Source organism: Staurois parvus, unplaced genomic scaffold, assembly GCF_062004578.1.
Source record: "Staurois parvus isolate SC_StPar_1 unplaced genomic scaffold, SC_StPar_1.0 ptg000562l, whole genome shotgun sequence".
Taxonomy (NCBI): Eukaryota; Metazoa; Chordata; class Amphibia; order Anura; family Ranidae; genus Staurois; species Staurois parvus.
Genome location: NW_028318358.1, coordinates 13227491 through 13251703, shown reverse-complemented (window position 1 = coordinate 13251703; position 24213 = coordinate 13227491). Strand labels below are relative to the sequence as shown.

Sequence of the window (24213 nt, the reverse complement as noted above, 5' to 3'; positions counted from 1 at the left end):
AGGCAAAAGCGTCATGACCTGTCCAAGTTGCTGGTGCGGCTGTGCCGGCACCACGTTCACCCAGTGGGCCGTAAATGACATGTACTGTCCCTGACCGTAGTTACAGCTCCACACGTCGGCGCTGCCGTGCACTTTGGCAGAGACCGACATGCTCAAAGACTGGCCCACCATCTCTTCTACATGTGAATGCAGGGCTGGCACTGCCTTTTGGGTGAAGAAATGACGGCTTGGCACTCTCCACTGCGGCGCGGCACAAGCCATCATTTCTCGGAAAGGTGCTGAGTCCACCACTTGGAAAGGGAGGGACTGCAGCACCAGCAACTTGGACAAGAGGACGTTCAGCTTTTGCACCGTCGGGTGCGTGCTCGCAAACTGTTGTCTCTTGGAAACGGATTCCAAGAAAGACTGCTGACGGAATCCGAGAAGAGGAGTAGCAGGAGAAGGAGCATCTGAACGAGCGGAAGATGCCAACGAGCGACAACTCCCCTCAGCAGAGGTGTTGGAGCCTTGACTGGCTGATAGAGGGCGATTGACGTCGGGTGACGGAGCAAGTAACGGAGCGGGGGCTGGGGCAGGCAGAACCGCCGTATCTTTATCACGGTTTTCCCAGGCCACCGAATGGTGACGCTGCATATGCTGACGCAACGCTGTAGTCCCAACATGGGCCCCCTGGCCACGCTTGACTTTCTGGCCACATAGTCGACATACGGCTACGTTTACTTCCTCGGGCAGCTTGACGAAAAATTGCCACACCACCGAGTAGGAAACTTTGCCCCCGCTACTCACTGGCTGACTGCTACTTCCTCCGTGCACACCGGCACCACTACTGGCCGTGGTGGTAGGCTGCAGTGGAGCTGGTGCTCTACTCCGTGGCCGTTTGGCTCCACTGACACTGCTGCGACCCTGCTGCCTCCTGGGCAACCCACCGACTGTTTCGCTCGCTGCCAAGCTGGCACCCTCTTCTCCTGATGATGCGGAAGAAATTACCTGATGACGATGAGGCTGCCAAGTGCGATCAACCTCCTCATCAAGTAGGGTCTCCGCCTCACTACTAGCCCCCTCGGCTGCGTCTGGGTCAGGAGACAGACCTGTCTCTAGACCGGCTACCGAGCCACTCTCCTCGCCAGTACTTCTTCGCCTGGCTGCTGAAAAGGCGGATGTCTCCCCCCGTTCCTGACCGCCCTCTGTTAGCTCTTCCTCACTGTACAGTGGGGCTGAGCCCACAGCATGCGATACTTTGCTTGGTGAGGGAACAGCAAAGGACAGGGGCAGGTAGAGGACACGTGATTTCAGTGGGCTTGCTCCCGGGCCATGCCAACTAACGGTTGTGTCTGACGTACCCACCGACCGTTGGCTGTAGGTGTCAGAGGTGACCTGGGAAGAGGAAGACGACCGAGCCAACCAATTGATGACGGCAGGGTTGTCGGTGGAGACACGACCGCTGGATGACACCGGGAGCACTGGCCTCTGGCTGCGAATAGTGCTGCCTCGACCCCTTCCTCTGCTGCCACGTCTGCTCGCTCCTAAAACATTGCCTCCTCTGCCACTCCTCTGCATGTTGTCTGACATACTCTTTAATTCAACGATTCTGTCTGTCCCTGAGTAACGATTCTCTGTCCCTGAGTAACGATTCTGTGGCCCTAACTCTGTCCCTAATACAGAGCGGTCTGCCTCTCTTGAATGACTGGAGGCAAATGGAGAATTCTAAAATGGCCGCCATTTATAGCTTGACCATTACACAGTGCTGGCTGCTGATTGGCTAATGCGATCACATGTCATAAAGGAATGCATTATGGGTCAGCGCGCCTTGTCTGGGCGCCTTCCCAGACATCCCCGCTCCGTCGCCGCACATGTCGCTGCCATTTTAGGAAAAATTTCGATTCGCGCATCCGAAGTATGCTATTTTTTGGATTCGTCGCGAATCGAAAATTTTCCAATATTCGAAATGAATTCCACTTCGCCTACTTCGATTCGCTCATCTCTACTATTAACCCCTAAAAAAAAAAAAAAATCACAAAACCAAGTTCAAGGACTATTTACGGACTCTGAATTCAAAGTGTGGAAGAAAATGCGTGTTACCTGGCTGTGCAGAGCTTTAGGGGAGCCTAAAACTCAGACTCCTAAGGGGGGAGTGCTACACCTTTTTATGCCCTTAGGTGCCTGGTTCACCACAATGGTTATGGGCAAGCCTTTCTTGAGTGTCGTGATTGTGCTGGAAGGCTAGCTTTCACCCACTTGACCATAACTGAGGTTGTTAGCCTGCATTGACTTTGCTATGATCCCTTTTCTTAGTACTAGCACCTTAGCCCTGAGTATGTTCCATCCCTAGAAACAACATGAAAATAGGGGCTACCTCACAGTAAGAGCTGTGAAAATGTAAAAAAGGCCTGGATGATTTCCTAAATGTACATAACATAACTGGATACTAATATTTATAGGTAAAGTCCAATTGCCTTTTGGAGGATCTGGATGGAATATTTTCCCTTGCTGGAGCAAATTGGAGTATACTGGGGTTATATTGCCTTCCTCTGGATAAACAGTTGGTATAGGATTGTATAATTTTATTTTTTCCCTTTTTATTGGTTGAACTAGATGGACTTGTCTTTTTTCAACCAGACTATGTATCCTGTTCAGAATCCCTAGTCAGAGCACCACAAAGCATACTAAATGGGATTATTGGTCAACCTAAATCTGGAAGGGTGCATTTATTTATTCCTGACCCCTGTCATGTTTCAGGGCAGAAAAAGAAAACCCTGTAAGTATCATACTGATGTTTCCTTATCTGGGTGTAATAAAGTAGTATAGTAGGATATAAAACTAGCATTTATCACATGCATGTTAGGCTGTATTTTTGGATTGAATTATCTATGCCCTATGTCAAATGCTGATGTTGAAACTAAATATAGGTGTGAACTAGTTGTAAATTGCATAAGAGGATGATATAGCTAACTGTTCAAACTTTACTTGTGTCTAGCAGAACTGCTTCCTTAAGGGTCATCTCCTGAAGTCCTGAAGATGTATAAGTTGAAGGTAGCCACAGGGACAGACTTGGCTGCTAGCACTTGTAGTAATGTCTCTATTGTCCTTGTGGGAGTACATGGAGAAAGTGAAGTACACCAACTGCCCCATCATTGGTCCAACTTCATATCCGGAGCTGTGAGTATCACTAAGCAGTGCTGGCATTATTTGTAATAGATTACAATGGCAATACAACAGCCAACACAGCTGCTATGGGACCTGGAGGTGGGAGGGGGACCACAGGGGGCTGTATCATTAGGACTTGGGAAGACTGCTGTTGACACTGATTCTGTAAACCCTGTGACATTTCCAATCAAGAGGAGCAGACTGGAAGAATTTTCAGGGCGTAGTCAAAGATTCTGCTTTGTAGTTGTTGCAGTAAGGAGAATTTGTTTAGCATTTCTTTAGAGAAGCTGAGGCAGCTGAGGTTTGTAGTTGTACAATCTTCAAACTGTGGGGGTCTTTGTTGCAGAAGGGTTATAAAGTAATTGTGTGCAGGAGTATTAACAATTATGTAATATAAAATATTGCAATGATTATTGAAACTACTACAACTTGGGTTTTTAACTACTAGACTACCTCTTCCAAAGCTTTCTTGCAATGGCACTAGTACTGGTGGGAGGATTTAGAATTTACACTAAGGCCCTGAGATCTGAGATGCTTAAAGGCTGGTGAGCTATTGTGGACAGATTGGTCACCTGGAAAATTAAAGCTGAAATACAGACAAACTTTATTGGGGCATTAGCTAGGTACCCATAAGGTACCTCTACAGATGTGTACCCTGCTGGTGGCTGCTGCTTCTTTCTTGGAACATGTTAACTACATGTAGCCTCCAAAGCTAACAGTTGGGGGTGGAGCACAACAATGACAAGTTACTCCTGTGCAGCTCCTCCATGCGGAAAACTTCTTGTATTCTTTTTAAAGAATAGAAGTTGTTCTGTGAATGGATAAGGGCAGAATGTCATTTTCATACGCTTCTTATCCAATCAAAGAACACTGTTTTATTTGAAAAGAACCCATGCTGATCAGTCCTTCAGCCCTGACTGTCAGTTTCATCTCCAGAACTTCAGCAGTGACATTGTTGTCAGAAACTGTATATTTGTAACATGTTTCATGTAAGAAGCAGCAGCTATTAGCAGGGCACATATTAGAGGGACCTTATTGGTACCTAGCTAAAGTTTGTTGCCCACACTTCAAAGTTAAAAATTTCAAAAGTAATTCCCTGCAGTGCTGTCCCCCTATTCAAGGACAACTTTTAACCACCTGCTATCTGTCTTTGATTTAGGCATATTATAAATATCAGTGACAATACTGTCATGGTTGACACTGCTAAGTGCCATAGAGGCCGCCATGGGGCCCCATCAAATTTTTTTCACCCACCCAGGCCATTCTAAATACCTTTTGGGTTGCTGGTTGTCAGGTTACTGACTGTGTCACTGTACACGTTTCAGGGGGTGTCAATATGTGACTGACTGTACGGTGCCACTGCAGACATATTTTTGCTTGTGTTAGCAGGGTACTGTCAGGGCACACCACAATTTCTGCATTGTGGATGCATTTTTGATGTGCTTCATTGCATTTTTCACCGCTTATTTTCTTCATCTCGGTTCAGGACATGTACGTTCATAAAAACATTTTTATTTTTTTCACACAAATATAGCTTTCTTTTGGTATTTAATCAGCACTGAGTTTTTCATATTTTGCTAAATAAACAAATCCCAGAAACTTTGAAAAAAAAACCCCACATTTTTCTTCGTTTCTGGTATAACATCTTGCAAATAACATTAGGTCAAAATGTATTCTGCTACATTTCTTTGGTGAAAATACCCTAAACTAGTATACATTATTTAGTCTGTAGGAAAGTTAGATCTGTGTGTGTGTGTATATATCTATATCTATATCTATATCTATATCTATATATATATATCTATATCATGGTTTGTGGACTCTATCAATGTACTGACAGTCAATCTCCTCATTTCTTGAGGCACAAAAATGCCAGGATAGTACAAATACCCCTGAAATTACCCATTTTTGGAGAATACAGTCCAAGGTCTTTAGTAAGAGGCATGGTGAGTTTTTTGAAGTTGTAACTTTGTTACAATTTTTTTTGAAAATGAAGAAACTTCCAAATTTTTGTTTTACGTTGTCACTAATCCACTACAGCATTATTATATAACTGGTGTGGCAGTGATAAGGGATACTGACTGGTGACAGTATGTAAAAAATCACACTTTTTTTTTTCAAAACACTGGGACCAGAGCAATGCAATGTTACCATAGTAGCATTGAACTACTCTAGGCCAGTGTTTCTCAACCTTTTTTCAGTCTAGGCACTCTTTAAAATTATGGACAGTCCCAAGCAGAGCTGTGAATAAGGGGGTACCACCTGTCCTGTACGGGGCCCAGGTAGCTGGGTGAATCGGCTGGGGGGGGGGGGCGGGCAACTACTGGAACCAATCCCCTGTATGGCTCTCTGCAGCAGCTGGAAGATTGTCTCTTCTCTCTCTCATGCCAGGTTTCAGCGTCTGCAGAGATAGCCATATTGGGGATCGGTTCCAGTAATTGCCTCCTGCCACACCCATCACCCTCCCTGTGCACTCTACTTTTCCCCCTGCTGTCCAGGCCCCCCTGTGTGCCCCCACAGTGCTTCTGGCTTCCCCTCTATTTGCTGTTGGCAGCTGCAAGTACACAATAGGATCCTTCAGGATAGAGAGTGGGGGGGGAAGGTCCGGTAAATGTCACATTTACCAGCCCATTTCCTGAATGAACATAATGAGTGATCAGTACCAATTACTCACTGTGCTCATTCATAGCTGAAGCATTGTAAACTGGAATTTTTTTTTGGGGGGGGAGGGGGACTGTCAGGTTGGCTGTATGGGGCCCCATGGTTTCTAAGAGCAGCCTTGTTCCCAAAGTACCCTTTAAAATTATGGGCAGTCTTGAGGCACCCCATTCTAAATGTGAAACTGTTCTAAAAGTTTTTTATAACACAACAAAATTCACACATGTAGGTCACCCAACATTAGAGTATTTATTCTTCCAAAGCAAATACATCTTTGCACACTGGTACTGACTAGTATTCCGATGTTTCTCTTCTCCCTCTGTTTTTCTCCTTGTCAATTGATGTCATTGGTTGTCAGGATGTCAGCAGCTAGAAGGTTGCACAATGAAAACCTGTGGCTTTGTGTAGCTAAGAGGCTGGCTTGTTCCACTCACTGGCCTATATACATGTTTTGGGCAATTTTTAGACATTTTTGCAAAGGTATTCATGAAGAAACCTCAAGGCACCCTGGTTGAGAGTGTGCTCTAAGCAATCATAATGTGAAAACAAAACTAAAATTCCTGATCACTTGCAAATACCAGTGTATTTCATAGATCTTTGCAACCATTGTTAATGAATGAAACTGATTCATTCAGTCTTTTGTTGTGATTAGCTGTGATTGAGCATGATACAGATGGGCTATGATTGGCCCTGTCTGTACCATGTGACTGTGTTGACCAATCACTGCTAACACAATTGTATACAATGGATGGCATGAAAGGAAGCCATCCATTGTATACAATTGTCATGTGATCTGATTGGCAGTGTCATGTGACCAATGGGCCGGTGTAGTAATCGGTTATCGGCTGTGTCCTGTGGACGCAGCTGGTGACTGATCACACTGCTGCGCGGCCCCGCAGCCGTGTGAGAGGGACCTACTGATAGGACGTTGTATGACACCAACTCAGGAGGAGGCTGTATGGGAAGGTATTAACTACTTCCTGTCTGGCCCATGTACATAAACAGCCGGACGGGAGCAGTGCTGAAGCGGGTTGTCTTTTATAAACGGCGCCCCCATTAACTGCCTGTGCACGCTCCCTGGGAATGTACAGCACTGCGATCAGGTCTCCACTGTGTCCTCAGGAAACAGCGGAACACCGATCGCTGTATGGGACCTCTGAGGTCCCGATTCATGTGATCCCTGATTTGCCAATCTGTGATCACATGAATAGTAGTAAGCAAGATGTCACATGCTACAAGGCTATTCACAACAGCCTTGTACCATGTAACAACTAATGACTCCTGTATGACAGTCTGAACAAGTTCCAAACCCATTTACTATGTGATGCACAAGCCCCATAAAGTAAACACAACTTCCTTTACCTTTCCTGACTGAGCCAAATCCTTCATTTGAGTCTCACGTGCTCCACCTCCCAGATACTGCAGCTTACTGTGGGAAGATCTCAGGAACAGAGGCAGTGCTGCCAATCGAGAGAAGTGGGCAGGAGTAAGTGTGATCCAGTGCTGACTGACAAACGCGTTTTTAAATCAGAAGTGACAATGCTAAAAGCTATGCCCCTGCAACATTTTTTTTTTTTTTAATCCCACTATAGTGTAATCCGGGACAGCCCGTATGAGATTGGCAGCATTGTTGCAGCATCATTGCCACCCCATCAGAGAAAGCTGCATTAAGTAGACTACACTGAAGGATCAACAGACATTTGCAGGACTGTCAATGGGGCAACATGGCTCTATTTAAATATTTGGCTCTGATGGGCAGTTTGTTGTCTAATCTGAAACCTCATCCGATAAAAGAGCAAGTTGGGGTTGCTGATCAAATGTGTATAGTAAGTTATTGGTGACAGCATTCTGGGTATAAGAGCAAACCAGTAAGAATTTTCCTCAGCCATATTGCATCTTTATTCTTGTATCTTCATGATACTGACACTTTGTCAAATGTTCAGTACAAAACATATCTTAATTGATCTTTAATCTGCTTTACTGAGTCATTTTATCTCTACCAGCATGCTTTGAATTATCCATGACCCGTGTTTGGATTTGTAGTGTGTTCAGACCACTTAGATTCCACTTCTGGCTTTTCCAGGTGACAGAGTTTAATATCGCTGAAAATAAAGACCTTGGAGAACTCCTGCTGATTAGGATCTACATGGAGCGCTACCTGAATTTCATTCTGGATCCCTGGTACTGCAGCTGTGTTACTGTGACCTGCCCCAAAGGCCAGCTCTACCGATTCCCATTGCATCAGTGGATATTAAAATCTGTGGAGATCCCAGAGGGGAAGGGTGAGATTATTATTATTTATTATTATTATTATTATTATACAGTATTTATAAAGCGCCAATAGTTCGCTCAGCGCTGTACATTACAAAGGGAGACAGAACATGACTTTATCATTCCTATTCTATTGAATTCCTACTATATATACCTATTCTATATACTTAAATTTCTATATGAGGCAGATGTGAACTATTACCAAACATTAATGTTATGAATTTAATTGAGAGCCTTAAATCGCACCCCCCAAATATGCTCCCTGCAAAAGTATATTTATTAATCTCTCTAGCAGCCCATAGCAGAATATGCATAGAATACAAGTACTTTCAAGTATTCATACTGTAGCGCTTACCTTCCCCCCCCCCCCCCCCCCTCAGAAGCTGCTGGTGATAATAGCTTCTCTGCTCTGCCAGGACTCTAAGCTGCTTGGTCTCCACAGACACCTATTTATAGGTTGAAGGCCTTTCACACCTTTGTAATTAGCCACTTGCCTACTGGGCACTTTTACCCCCTTCCTGCCCAGGCCAATCTTCAGCTTTCAGCGCTGTTGCACTTTGGGTAGTGTGGCATGATCACGCAATTGTCACTCAAACACATTTTGTATAATGTTTTTGAGACAAATAGAGCTTTCTTTTGGCGGCATTTAATCACCACTGCGTCTCATTTTTTGCTAAACAAACCTGCAATTTTGAAAAGTTTTTCCTTAGTGTCTGTTATAAAATTTTAGTAAGCTACCACTCTATAATAGTACACAAAAAATGGGACACAGCAACTGGATAGTACAGGTGTTTTAAGGCAAAGTGGTGCATGAATCAATAAGACAGAACCGGTTTAAAGATACAAACTAAACAAATAACCCGTGCTATTATATACCAAACCATTTGTGCCAACTGCACAAATATTGTATTAAAGAATGCTGCTCAAAAGTGAAATACAGTTCTACATAATTGCTAATAAACACAACACATTACAAAATAAAGTCCCTATGTCTAGTGCTATGTGCTCTGAATGAATATCCCGTACCTTGAAAGAAATATCAATCACGTTAGTGCTCCCTCCCCTGTGCATTCCTCACTCACCAGACAGTGGACTACTAGCTTTATGGGCTTAAATGGGCTTTTGGGCTTTATGGGCTTTTTTTTTTTTCGGTGTGATGTGATCATGTTTCCAGGAGTACCAGACCCATGGTTATAATATGAAAGGTTCACTCCGTCAATGTATTCAATTTACTAAGAGATGGATACCAAAGGGAAGCAAAAGGAACACTAATAGTATAATGTCATGCCATTTATTAGCTATGAATAACTATATATTACACTTACATTCCAAAAATAATATATCTCCTTGTAATATGTTATCCTTGGATAGCCTCAACAAAGGTAATGCAGTGGGCTAAAGATGGTTCCGGAGAGCCGCTGGTTCACGTGCGCTCCACTCACAGGACGTGACGCCACTCCAAACAGCCAGAAATTGCATCAACGCATTTTGCCCCTCATAGACCATAATCTCCGGTTCTTGTCTTTCTCATTCCTAAGAACCTCCCATTCTGGTGTCCCACTTCCTACTATATACTTCCTGAAGGGTGTACTGGCTTCAAAACCTATAATGTAATATTGCATTTCATATACCTAACCATTGCTGAGTATATCACATTACATAAACATTTAGGTTTTTTTATGATAAAAAATATGAATTTAATCTTTAATTTTTTTATGTGTAATAATAAAAATACCCCCAAAAATATGCATTCTGACAGTCAATAAGGGTCACCCCAAACACATGCTCAAGGTGAACTTAGATTTGAATGGTTTCCTGTCCAACTGGTAAAAGATATCCATTTCTACATTTAACCTTTTGGGAATCAAAGTATCTAATTTTTGAATCCATCTATTTTCATTCTGTGATGTTGAATTTTTTTAAATCACCCCCTCTCCAAAAGGGCTCTACCTTGTCAATCCCACAGAATTTTAAAAGTTTAGGGTCCTTATTATGAAACTTTCTAAAATGATTAGATAAGCTATGATGCCTGAATCCTTTTTGATGTTTTCAATATGTGATGTGTTCACTCAAATGCACTCAAAGTTTCCTTGTTCTCCCCACATATTGCAATTTACAAGGACATTCTAAAAGGCAGGTCACATGGGTGCTCGCACATGTACTAAATATGTGTTGATTAGCAATTGTTAGGTTTAAAGATTCAGCACTAGATATGAATATTGGCTCATAAAATAACTGAACTGTGGTAATGCTAATCTGAATAACTGGTGCAAACGGTTAATAGTAAGGGCATCAACTACAGGTCCTCATGTGCACACTACACATACAATCCCAATAGTGGGTGGGGTGTATGCATTCCTGACAAAAGGAAACCCTTGGAGGTGGCCATAAAGTGCTGCCACCTAATTGTCAGTGTTAGTCAGCTATTGCTGGGGCCTGTCTGTAAGGTGGTGAATGTGTATCACCCTTGCTATGTCAGTTGCAAGATGTTAAAACCAACACTATGGCAGTGTCCTGTAAATTCAGTGGCACTCACTTTCTGCAGAGCAGCCCCATGGACCTTATATACTGAATCACAAGACTTTGCTGGGGAGCAGTTTATCAAAGGACTACTTTTCCCAGGAGTGCTAGCATGTGGGCGGGGGCAGATATATACCAAAGCCTGGGAGACTGGACAGGAAGTGAGATGGGAGAGAGCTGGAAAGCATAAGCCGAATGAGAGTTGTACTGACTGCTGGAGAACCAGACCAGGCCGCAGAGAGGGGAGAAGCAAGGACTTTTCCGCCTTGTTCAGCAAGACTGTCTACTAGCAGGTGACCTGGAGAACAGTGGCTGGACTGAATGCTGCATGTGAAGCTGGAGAACCTGTGGGGGGGGCCCCCATCCGCCAAGAGACACAACCAGGACGTGCTGAAAGCTACTGATTGGGGGTGAGTCCAATACACCAGTTAAGCAAGAGAACACTGACAGCCTCCTCATACCTGCTACTTTACCTGCACACAGTTGTGCACATTGCATTCAGTTAACATGTGTTGCGTCCTAGTTCCCATAGCCACTGTTTAACACATTTGCAGTACAGTCAGATCAGAGCTGACCTTCTGCAGGCAATACCACATCAGTGCTCCCTGAACCATTGGCCTATCCTCTTAAAGGAATTTCTATCACCATTGGCATTGGCCACCGCATCCCAGAATGGAGTTGCCCTTTTGCTAACAAGCCCATTTGCCAGTTTAACACTTTGCTTAAAAGCTGCTCTTTTCCCAGCAAATTAAAGGAGACAACACGTGTCACTAAAGGGAAAGGTCTTGTCCTTTCTTCTCTCCCTTTGTATCAATCCAATCAGGAACTATCACCTAAATCCCTGCCTACTTGTGCACTAACTGGGCCCCAGCGAGCGTGCAAACAAGTCCTCACTGCACTTAAAGGGACATTGACTACCCTGGTCAAAGAGCTCTTGCCTCAGATTTAAACTGTCAGACTGAGGGCCAAAGTGAGCTAGTCCCATTATTGCTAGATCGTATTGCTCACTGGGGTTGCCACCACCTCTGGTCGAAGGCATTGGGTTAATTTCTGAAAAGCAGTCCTGCTAACATTGATTAAACTGCTTTGTGTTACTTCTTTGCTTAGAGTTGCCAAGAGTAATTATTGCCATTCCAAGAATCAATACCAATTTGTATTGTTCAACCAAGTTCACATTGAAGTTTAATATAAACCTCATATCAGTTTACTCCAATCTGTGTGTTTACTTTCTGCTGTTTACTCTGGTTAAAGGAATCTTGTGGTGTCGGCAGGGGTTGAGCTTTCAGAGAGGGATCCGGAATGACAGGGAGCCCAAAAATAACTCGGTGACTCCTAAGGGGGTAGTGCTACATGTTCTGCTGTCCCTCCTAAGGCTGTACTCAATGGATGGCTGTTCAGCTGTAAGGGGAGTCTCTATTAGCATTAACTGTAGGGGGGGGGGGTGTAAGCTCAGTAGTTCCACTCGCCACTCCCGGTATGCAACAGATCTGGTCCCATTATACTCGGCAATCAGTTGTCCTAGAAGGCTCAGTCGTCAGGATCAGGTCCTCACAAGTATGTCCTCTCAAGTAGTCTTTCAGCTCTAGTCCTCACTGATTTAGGCACACACAGCAACTGGTTCCCCCAGCTCTGGTCTCCAACAGCAAGAAACGCTCAAAAGCTGTCAGTGGGAGCGCAGACCCAGACAGCAACAGGTATGCATTCCTGACTCTCAACACTGTACTTCCGATCGCTCTCAGAATGCCTGCAAAAAAGTTCTTTGTTCGCAAAGAGTCCAACCCCAATAGCTTCCATTGTACAGCACCTCTTTAGGACTATATCTCCAAGTGTCCTGTGCCTGGCTGCATCACCTCCGGAAGGGGGGAATAAAAGCGCAATATGCATGCACACAGCGGGCGACACCCAGCTACAAAACTTTATTTCTTACTACTTTTTTTTTTTTTTTTTTATTAGTTTTGCACATGCATTATCCATTCCAGACCCCTGCAAAGTATACCTGGGCTTTATTTTGCTATAACTGTTTAAGCACCTCCCAATGTTAGTGCAATCCAGCCTCATCCACCCCTCAGTATGGTGCACTATGTATGCTTCTATTATCTCTGACCCATAGTTCAGCCTTTGCTCCCTCCAATAATGGGTACAATTTATTGAAATGGACTGCCAAAAAGGTACACAGATAAAAAAACAATTCGTAACCACCACTAATAGCGAAAGGCCATCTATTTGTCTCAGCAATGGACAGCTTTTCTATCGAGGGTTTTTCACACATGTGCAGAAAAAGCAGAGCCTGGCTTTGGGACTTTTGGCAAATAGGCTATGTGGCTCTCAGTATACCGTACCCAAACATCTTGGAGAATGGTGGAGACAGGTAAGTGTAAGAATTGGAGGTTTGCTGGAGGGAAGGGGGGCATTTGTAAGATAACTTTACTATAACTACTGTTTTTATTATTCTAGTATATTTGTAGTTCAGCCCATGACATTGTATTAGTTTATTAACACAACCAGTTACACAATCTTTATTGTAATAACTGCACCAGACTTGGAACATCTAATGCCAAGCTGCTAAGGGTTATAGTGAAATTTTGATAATTGTGTATCTGATTCTGTAGAGCACAAACATTAACACAATAGCATTAGAGTTCAGTGTTCCCTGGGATTGGCTGTTTGGTACCCATTTTGGATTGATGTGTTACATAGTGGTATTGTAGTAATAAATGTGAATGCATAACTTGTTCTGTTTTAGGTGTTGTGATAACTAAGAATACACACCCTGTTATCAAGCAACAAAGAAAATTAGAACTGGAGATGAATAGAGATACATACAAGTGAGTGGTTAGCACATGCATCCTATCTCTGTATGGTGGGAGGGGGTTGTCCACTATAGGATGTTATTTGCATTGTTCATCAATAGCCCTGCCCATCCTTCAGCACAGAGGTGGTTGACAGCCTTTGCTATGTTTCCCTATGAGATTCTGTAGAGGGAGTGTATCCATTGAAGTAACTAGCCTCGGCTGATGCACATGAAACTAATCATTCTGTCTTCTTCTCTGAAGCCTTCTAAAACATAGATCAAAGACCATTTCTCGGCTCCCTCATGTTGGGACAGGGATCTGATGTCACACACTGCAACGCACAGGCAAGAGCTGAGTGTAATCTGAGACCTGAGTGGAGGGAAAGGACACCCCCTCTACACAGCCTCATAGGGAAACATGCACAGCTGAGGCTGTCAATGATCTATGTCTGGAGGGCAGGACTATCTCCAGAAATGTTGTGGTGTGGGGATAACCTGTCAGAATTGACTAATGCAGATAGCAGATGAGAGGGGACAGAAATCACATTTGGTGCTATGGATTGAGGCTAGTACACTCTAAAGAGGAGTATACTGTTCCATTGTTTCATTTATAGAGATTTACAACCATTTTTAAAATGCCTATTTTCACTTTTTTCAACCTTTTTGCTAAATTCTTGTGTACTGTATATGCACTCAAATCAGTCATGGGATTGTGGAGCAAGAGAAATGCTCTACAGCCATTTCTATGACTAAGCCCCAGAGGCGGGGCAAAATGTGTCAATGGACGTAGCTTAGGAAGCTGAGGCAACTTCTCGTTATTACACACTGAGCTGTTGGTGTGTGGCACCTTCACAATGTAAAGTTTTAACTGGAACACGTTCCCATTAAAACATTTCAAATAGAAAAGTGATCTCATCTTTGTTCTCTCAATTTTCTTTAACAGATAATTACATATCTGCCAGTGCATTGTGAAAAGTGACTTTCAGTTAGCGCAAAGCTGCTATAAAGCTAATGAATTCTGTAGCAGTAATATTTTCATTAGACTAATGCCTGACTTTTTGTTTTAGGATACATTATGGAAATGTTGAAATAGGATACATTATGGAAATGTTGAAATAGGATACATTATGGAAATGTTGAAATTCCTATCAGGTTTTTATTTCTGCCTGTGACCCCACTGGACAGATTTCCCCTTTACTGTTTTTGTCTCTGACATCCATGAAACCAGAAAATGGGACAGTGGTAGCTATAAAACATTTGTCTGAAGATCCGACCTAACTCAACCCAATCTACTAAACTGTGTTTTTGTTTCTGTCCTCTTTGGAGAGATATTTTGTCTTGCCAGTCCCAATGGGGAGACAGGCAATAATAAAAACCTGACAGAGGCTCCAACACTTCCACGTTCTATCCAAAACAAAATGGAAATTCTGTCTGGAGGTGGACTTTAAACCTGTCATTTTATAACCGCTGTGACTAAACACTGACTTGGTTCTAGTAGCTGGACCTTTAATAATATTCTATTCTGTAGGTGGAAAGTTTATGCAGAAGGTACCCCTCACTGCATTGATCTAGCCAATGATGATCCTCAGAATCTGCCTCCTAATGAACAGTTCTCCTTCCTGAAGCGCGCCAGTTTTACGTTTACATCATATTCCACGTATGTATCAAACATCTACTGATCTGCTAGAAACCCTAGACATTAAATATTAACATTGATGGGTAGTTGACTTTCCCAAAGCGCAGATAAAGCAAATACCATGGGTATGATAAGGCAATATAAGCTACAGTTTTTAGAAAACATGACAATATTGTTACCTAGTACCTTATTTTGTACAGTACATACTGCGGTCATGTGATCTTATTTAACTTGCTACACATTGCACTTTGAGATCAGTGGGTAAAGCAATCTGGAAACCTTTTGACGCATCCAGCAGATTTCACTGAAGGAAATTCCCTGTTTTCCCATGCCTGCACAGAGCCAACACTTTGCAGTCATATGGGGGCCTGTCTTTGCTAAATTCGCTCCTGAATCGTGATTAACCACTTCCCAACCGCCCTATAGATGATATACTGCTACAGGGCGGCACAGCTGCGTAAAATCACATATGTACGTGATTTTGAATCTCTGGGTAGGGGGCGCAAGCGAAGCAGAGATGCAAAGCAGTGTGATTACAATGAAGCACAGACAAGTAAAACAGCACACAGTTAACCCTCTGATCGCCCCTCATGCTAATCCCTTCCTGCCCAGTGCCCTTAGTACAGTGTCAGTGCTTTTTTTAGCGCTGATCACTGTATTGGTTTCACTGGGGATGTCCGTGACAGTTAGTTCCTCCCAGTGTCAGAGCCTGCTGCAGTCCCGCTATAAGTCACTGATCACTGCCATTACTAGTAAAAATAGAAGAGAAAATTTCAATATCTATACCACCATTTGTAAACGCTAACATCACGTAAAACATTATAATTTTATATGTATTGGTGTTTTTTTTCCCCAAAGACATGTAGCAGAATACATTTTGCCCTAAATTTGATTTTTTTACTGGACATGCTTAATAGCAAAAAGTCACATTTTATTTTCTCAATTGTCTATTATAGCACAAAAATGCAGAGGTGATCAAATACCACCAAAAAGCTCAATTTGTGGGGATGATTTAAATTTCATTTGGGTGCAGTGTTGCATGACTGCGCAATTGTCTGTTAAAGTAACACAGCGCCGTAACGCAAAAAATGGCCTGACCAGGAAGGGGGGTAAATCCTCAGGAGGGCAAGATAATCATTCTTGTAGAGTTTTGTTTTCATGCTCTGCATTCATTCATGCATCAGACATATTTCTGCGGATACTCCAACAAATACCGTATATATCAATGCTTTTATTCTAACCCAGAAAACGTAGTTATTTAATATCCATGAATTTCATATGTAGCAGTGACCCCGAAGGAGCTGTTGGAAATAACGGATTCCCCCTTTACTGTTCAGAGGCTGCCTGCCCCATTTCCAGTCCCAAAATGACAAAACCGGGTTCCAGTTTAAAGGTGTTTTTTTATGGTTTACTGCAGGTCTTGAACAAAGTGCAGGGAGGAGGGTTGAGGGTGCAGGATAACTAAGGCACTCACAAAACTTGGACCGCTATCTTGTTCCAGAAGTATTCGATCCTGTAGCAGCCTTAAAAATAATGCTGATAGGGTTACAGATTTACTGGCTGTCCTCTCTTCTATGTCACAATCCTTCAGCAATACCTTCTGGTGTCTCACCCTCAAGAAGTACTTGCATACCTGGAGCTACAGTTAAAAGGGCCTCCATCTCTCCAGCCAAGCTTCCACATGCAAGTTTCCTTCAGGCTCTCAGCCCTAACTACCTGCTGAGGCCTAGTAGCATTAGTTTCAATAGAACACCCCCCCCCCCTCCCAGGGGGAAAGTCGCAGGGAGAAGAGACTGATCAAATCCTCCCCAGCCACGCCTTCTGGGTCAATAACCCCAATGATTGATCTTCCCACTCTATTGCTGGAATATTCCAGCAGCAGACAGAAGCAATCAGCCACCAGGTTTTGGGAAAACCTGAGCAGACCTGAAAAATTAATTGCAGCTCAGCTGGCTTGAGCTGAGCCATAAATATAGCCAGCTCAGGACAGGGGTGCTACACATATACTACAAATCAAATATAGTAACTCACCAGCATATTTATAAATTTATATTTTTAATACATAGCAGACTTCAAATCTCAAACTGAAAGTTGTCTATGATCCTGATAGTTACTGTAGAGTTCTGTCAAATAATTGTGACAAGGTTTAGCCCAAAGCTGACTTCAGTCAGAATCAACATTCAAGTTGATTGCATGACTACAGCTAAACAATGTTCAATATAAATGCATGGAGGGATTTAGAGTGGGTTTACACCAATTTTCTGGGGTTGCCTGCATATGTTATGCATGGTAGCAATTCATAGTGTTATGGCTCATTTTCCTGGCACCAATATGGTATCGTACATGTGGTAGTATCCCTGCCTGCTTCCTCACACAGGACCAGTGTAAAGCTATAAAGAATTAATACCTACACGACAGCCCATTCCCTTTTTTTCCACATGGAACTCACAGCCAGTGTGAAGAGAAGAAACTCTTATCTGCCACCCTGGTGGTTTTCCATGCAGGTTCAGCCTCTTGTAGCACAGTCCCTGACCTCGGAATGCTAAAAGCTCTGATAAATGCAGGGAACCCCTTCTGTTCTTTTGGGGTGAAATGTTGGTTGTAGCCAGAGCTATGTTTGTCAAACGTGCTCTCATTGTTTGGAGCCTGCCTTTCAGAAGTGAGTGGATCCATAGAACTGAGATACATTTCCAAGAAAAGTGTGTTTTCTAGTTTTTTGGAATTTATATGTGAATGTCCTCATGTCCAGTGTGCATTCTAGTGGCCATTGTGGAAGAAAAGTTGGGTGTTTACGTTCAAGGGAATGATGCATAAAGATTCACATGGAACATGGTTGCTATCTTTGGTCTGGGCAACTACTACGCCGTTGGCCATCTTGGAATTGGGCAAGACTACCTCTTTTCCCATTTCCAAGATGGCTTCAAGGCAGACAGAAGCTCTGCTACCCACTATTCATAGTTGCAAAGGACTGCTGTGAGCCTGTGTGAAGTTTCCATAGCCAGGTTATTGTGAATAACTTAAGCTACAATCCAGTACTGTTACTACCAACAACATACATCCTCCCACAGCAGAGAGCAGGCCAACTTCAGTTGGCAAGGAGGAACAGAGGGTAAGCTGGTACTTTATGTTCAATCTTTGCCCCTGCTGACTATTTTCCTTTAAGGCAGGTAAGTTTACCAGTGGAGAAGAACAAAATGAGCCATGGATACTTTCTGGCTTTTGTGTGCATCAAAGATAACTAATGTTCCCATCCTTTCAGCAATTTCTTTGCCTTGCTATTGGACCCATGCACTACCAATCTGGGGTCCTGTCCCTTATCCTCTCATCAGCACCTCATGTATAAGAATGCTGGACCCAGTACTAACCGTATTGCCTTCCTGAAACATTCTCATGGTAGGATCCTTAGATGATCCCCTGTTGGGGAACAATTGCCACAGGCTCTATCGAGCAACCTGGCATGGTTCTCCAGATATTCCATTAATTTGGATGGGTGAAGAACCTTCATAGATCACTGGAACTGACCCACCTTGGGAATATTTGAATGGTCCTACTCACAGCTCAAGCAAGAGTGCTGTGCCTCATTGATAACTTTGCATTCAAGCTGTCTGGACCAGGAGGAATCTGGATCTCCACTTTTGTATGAAGCTAAGAACTGAGGGTAACCTCATGTAAGGCAATTTACCCTGGGCCTTTACAGGTCTTTATTCTTCAGGGGACAAGCTGACTCATCAAACAGGACATCCTTATTCAATTCTTTGGTCTGCCTCCAGTTCAGCATACCATCATCCAACCCCATGGTCTAGCATTCAGGTTCTATCCCATCCAGAAAAGATGCACTCTACTAAATCTATGAATGCTTCCTGAGCCTTTGGCTCAGACAACTGTTTTTCAGATTGGTAAGGCTGCCACCTAGGCGTCTATCCTCACTTTCCCTGTGCTCCACCTGGGGCTTGAGGTGATTGCAGCCAGGTTAGTGCACTTGCTACAGGTGCATTTGGGTGCTGTCCATGGTGCTTTTTTCATGTGCGCTGGCATTTTTGGAGCAGCCTTTCAGAGAATGCCCCTTGTGGAGGTGGTACACTCCAGGGGCCTGTCCTAGGGATTTGGATGTTGGAGCAGATGGGGAGGGTATCGCAGATGGTGCTCAATTGTTCTACCAGGTGGACGTTTTGCCTCATCTGAGGCTAGCTTCTAGTATAAGAACCCTTGGGCATGCTCTTTGAGCTGCAAGCAGTTGACAGCTTCGCTGTGCCATTACATCAAGATCCTGTGGGCATTTGTTTGCCTATCCCATATTGGGTTTGCTTTTACCAACTTTAGGTGAAGTACTCCAATACATCCAGATAAAAGAAAACTTGCAAACAGTCATTTAGCTAGCCATAACAGCATAACTATACCTAGTTCTTTAGAAACCATCAATGGTATAAGGCTCCAGCACACAAGAGCCTTGTGGTTCCTAAGTTAATTCTAAGGGCCTGCTATATGGCTGGGCTGCAGCCACCTGAAGTAAGTGCTGCACAAAAAGAACATTGGACCTGGAGAAAGTACAGAGAAGTGCAATCAAACTGATAAGATGCATGGAGGAGCTCAGCTATGTGGAAAGATTAGAGGAGCTGAATTCTCAAAGAGATTATGGAGGGACATGAACATGTATAAATGAATCAGTGGTTCATATAGTGAACTAGGTGGAGTTATTCACCTTGAGGTCATCAGAGGATAAGGGGGCACTCTTTACGTCTAGAGGAAAATAAATAATTTCCAAATATGGAAAGGTTTCTTCACCGTAAGAGCTGTGAAAATGTGGAATACTCGTAGAGCTGGTTCTGGCCAGCTCAGTGGATTGCTTTAAAGGTCTGGATTCTTTCTTTGATACATGGATATTCCCTGGATCAACTTAGAATATAACTGGTTACTAACATTTTATAGGCAAACTGCCTCTCGGGGAATCGGGAAGGAATTGTTTCCCCTGCAGGAGCAAATTGGATGATACTTTTTCTAACTTTTTTGCCTTCCTCTGGATCAACTGTGGGTGTATCTATCTGGATTTTTGTCTTTTTTTTTTTTTTTTTTCAGCCAGACTAACTATGTAACTATGTTCCACCAGCAGCATCTGGACATCATGGACATGTTAAGCAGAGATGACAGCCAATAGGCATGACCGTCAATCAGGTCCTTTTGGCATGTTCTTTCAGCATACTGATACTTAGTAGTACTCACTAAAGCTGTCTTTGGCGGAAAGGTGGTAGCTTAATCACTTTCTCATAAGACAGGATTTGCTTAAGCTTCCCACCCTAGTAGCTAGTTATTGGTCTTTCACATGTATTCTGCCATGTTGGCGCCAGGAAAATAGAAATCTGTATCAAATACTTACCATAATTTTCCTTTGCTAAAGGAATGCTAAACCCACCCAGTTTGTTCTTAGTGATGGGCAGAGAATGGACTGTTGTGTGGGCATTAACTTTTTAGCTTTGCACTTGTCCTGTGGGCAGAAGTAGGTGGGGCTAATACCACATGTATGCTTCCATGGATTGGCTAGGAAAGGAAAATTATGGTAACATTTGATACAACTTTCAGTTTTCTTGTGTGGGTAGTATGAACTAGCCAATTTTTGCTTCAAAGACTGAAGTGAACACTGCTTTCTTATTTGCTAAACTAAGTCAACATTCACTTTGAAAAGTAAATCCTAGTCCCTTTCACTTACAAAACAAGTATATGGACCAGAGGAAACTAAAATAAAGACAACCTTGTAGTAGAGGAAAAGCGGTATCTTCTGGAAAGACGGTGAGGCTGATTTACAAAAAACAAAATAAAAAATTGCAAGAATATTTTGTGTGTGAATGTTGGGTAGGTGCAGCGTGCTGCAACTGCAGTAAACACGCAAAGGCCTGGAGTGCAGTAACTGATTTATTGAAGAACTTGCAACAGTACAACTGGCTGGTAAGTTTAACCAGCCTGGAACTTAGTCAATGCAGCAGAGTCAGCTGTAGTGGGTCCAAACTGAAGACATCCCAAGGGGCGTGAAATGCGACCTGGCAGGTCCAACCCAAAAGGGAGTTTGCAGAAGTGCAGACATAGGCCCTGAGCTTTCCCTACTCCCTGCAATCAGTGTTGACAGATCGGTATGCTCTCCCTACACTGATTCACAAATGCATACCAAAACCCAGGGGCAGGGACTTAAAAAGACTCTGCATGACCCAAGATGGCCACCAGTGTCACTTGAAGGCAGTGTAGCCAATCAAAATGCTGCTCAATGGAAGCATAGAGAAACCAAATTTCCCTTAACTTCCCCTCCAGGTGCAGTACCGCTCCAAAACGAGCAACACCTCCAGTGGAGAAAACTACATGCATATGTGAGCAAACTTGTTCAAACATTAACTCACATGCGCAATTTTAATCCTTGAACTTGTCAAATTTATCATACACTGATTTTAATGTTAGCGGTGTGGTCCTAGTTTGCTGAATGTGTTAAATATCCAATTGTTAGGTTAAGCCACTGCTCTGCTAGGGAAATCCAGCCAATGTCCACTCTTCTTATGGCATGTACACCACAGATCCATGACGTTGGCGGGTCCAGCATAAAGATCAAATCATGAAAAAAATTCCAGGCAGTTTAATGGCAAACATGGAGGTTTATCATCGATCGCATGCCTCTCATAAGCGGTTATCACATGGTGCCTAAAAGTGTTTCACAGAACGAGTGCTTAAAGAATTCCAGGTATGGACCAATGTCATTTTTGTTAAAATATCCATACCTAGAATTCTTTAATCGTAAGGCTGATTTCATGATTTCAAATTCCCAGCTTGCTAAATAACAAATATCCAATAAGGGAACTTCATTTGTCATTCCATCATGCATCTTTAAAATTACAACAATTTCTAGGAATAGAACTATAAGAATATATGAGAAAAATAAACTACATTTTAAAATGTCATGAGACCGCAACACAACATCACATCTGAATAAGTGATCAATTTTATCCACTCCAGTGCCAACGTATGATTTCATGCATCACTAACACCACCCATACCAGTTGTAACCTACACATCACCAGCTGCATGATGACTGTAGGCTTTGGTGTTCCACCGCATCTGTGACTTGGTTTAAAGTGGCCATAACTTTAAGAGCCTCTGTCCTAGAACTTTTTTTTGCTGCAAGACAGGGTTAGATAAGACCGATATAACACAGTTTGCAAAATAAGTAATTTGGAGTGTAGTTGTGTCTATAAATGTGGTTAAAATTCAGTTTGGTGCTCCTCACTGAGGAATTTTTAAGGTCATAACCAGCCAAACAATCTTTTTGCCCAAGGCAAGGGTTCCTCCTAATTTCCCTGGTGTACAAGCCTCAGAATGGCTGTTACATGCCATGGTTGGTTTATTGGCTGTAGTTTTTGTGGTCTAGTAGTTCTGACCCTTCAGATAAAAGATTTGTAGGGAAAGGCTGGACATCATGTGGGATTGCCTAGGTACAGACTTCTGTGCACCAGCATTATCAATCCATAATGAAGGTATTAATAATTGTCCTATTTCTTCTTCTCTTAGTGGCTTAGAAGCAAAGCTGAATGGATATGCCATCAACACTGATTCGTGGCATATTCTGGAAGACATCAAACTAGTGTCTTCCCTGAGAAGATCACAATATTCAGGTGTGTATAATCTGCATCTCAAATTCCGTTATGCTATGTGAAAATTAATTCAATAACTCAGTCTGTAAATACTATCTATTTAACACCCTCCTAGTTTGCTACGGGGAGCTCTAGTTCCAATTGCTAGTTAGAGGCTGAGTAGCAGCCTGGGTGTGATGGCTGTCGAGGTCAAATTTGGGTCAGAGCAGAGAGGCTCTGCAGACCAGTTTTCTGGAATGTCCCCCTTGCTCTAAGACTTTGGAGAAAGATCTAGAAGCAGTGACTGGTCTGTACTCTTGGAGGGTCCTGGCCAATTCCCAACAGGAGGCTTGGCAAGGGGCCAAGACAGCCTTTTAAGAGTAATTGAGCCTGCTCAGCAGCAGGAAAGTTCAGGTGGAAGATGGAGAGGAAGTGAGACTGGAGAGCAGGAGCCTGGGAAGGGGGCCCAGATGGGAGAAGCTCACTTCCAGACAGGGAGCATGGAAGGAGAAAAGCTTGGAACATAACAGGACCCTGAGAGAACCATGTGTAGCAGGGAAGGCGCAGCCCAGCTAGAAGACCTAGTAGCAGTCAGACCCACCAGAAACACAGGAGATGGACTAAGCGAGTAGTCCTGCACCCCCTGGGCCGGAAAAGGGAAGGAGCACTCTGGTGGGAAACTAGAATAACTACCCGGGACTGTCTTACTTTAACGTGGCAGGCACTGGATCTCCTGCTCAGGAATTTCCCTCAGATAGCTGGTTGAGAGGAGGATTCATCTGGGCTCTGGGATGGTACAACTGGAGATGCTGGCTAGCTCTCAAAGAGTATTTAGCTGTAAAAACTTGTACATAGTTCCAGGAAGTTGTCCTTGGCCCCACAGTTTTTTGGGTTTGGCATTTGCCAAGAGAGGTACTTGCCTGACTGCATTGTGCCAAGTTTGGTAGAGGGGGTTATGGTGTGGGGTTGTTTTTCAGGGGTTGGGCTTGGTTCCAGTGAAGGGAACTCTTAAGGCATCAGCATACCAAGACATAGCTGCAAAGGGTAGGCCAACTCAATACTGAACCCTATGGACTAAGACTGGGATACCATTAAAGTTCGTGTGTGTGTAAAGGCAGGTGTCCCAATACTGTTGGCAATATAGTGTATTCATCTTCACCTTTTTGAGCCCCCTAAAAACCCTGTTTAGCTGACAGGAGCAAAGCAAATCTAAGCCCTCTCCACTCTATCCAAAACTAACCTGAAAAAAAATTTGCCTTTAGTTACACTTTAAGCCACTTGTACACTTGACTACTCTCTGTAGCTGCTCCTTTTAAAAAAGGAAATCTTAGTGGTTGTACAGGCTGAAGGTTTTTTACATTAATACATTCTCTGCATTAAAGTAAAAGACCTGTGTGCAGAACTGCCCTTCCTCCCAGCCGCCTTTGCACTTACCTTAACTCAGTCTTGATCTTGAGCTGTGCCCAAGAGCAGTGTCTCTCTCCTCTTTCCTCACAGGACATTAGGGCAGTAGCTAGAGCCATTGGCTCCCACTGCTATAAGTCACAGCCGGTAAGTAGAGAGTGTGGGGCGGGGAAGTGCTATGCTGTGTT

General features: G+C 43.4%; 1 protein-coding gene across 1 annotated transcript in view; it reads left to right on the top strand.

Moving 5' to 3' along the window:
- Positions 1-12827: 12827 nt before the first annotated feature.
- The window catches only part of LOC149450860 (polyunsaturated fatty acid lipoxygenase ALOX15B-like), a 53766-nt gene continuing 42380 nt past the window's right edge, over positions 12828-24213 (top strand). Inside the window, exons 1-3 of the mRNA XM_089691346.1 lie at positions 12828-12961; positions 14913-15041; positions 22560-22663. Coding sequence (XP_089547472.1) covers positions 12828-12961; positions 14913-15041; positions 22560-22663 — 367 coding nt within the window. The remainder of the gene's footprint in view (positions 12962-14912; positions 15042-22559; positions 22664-24213) is intronic.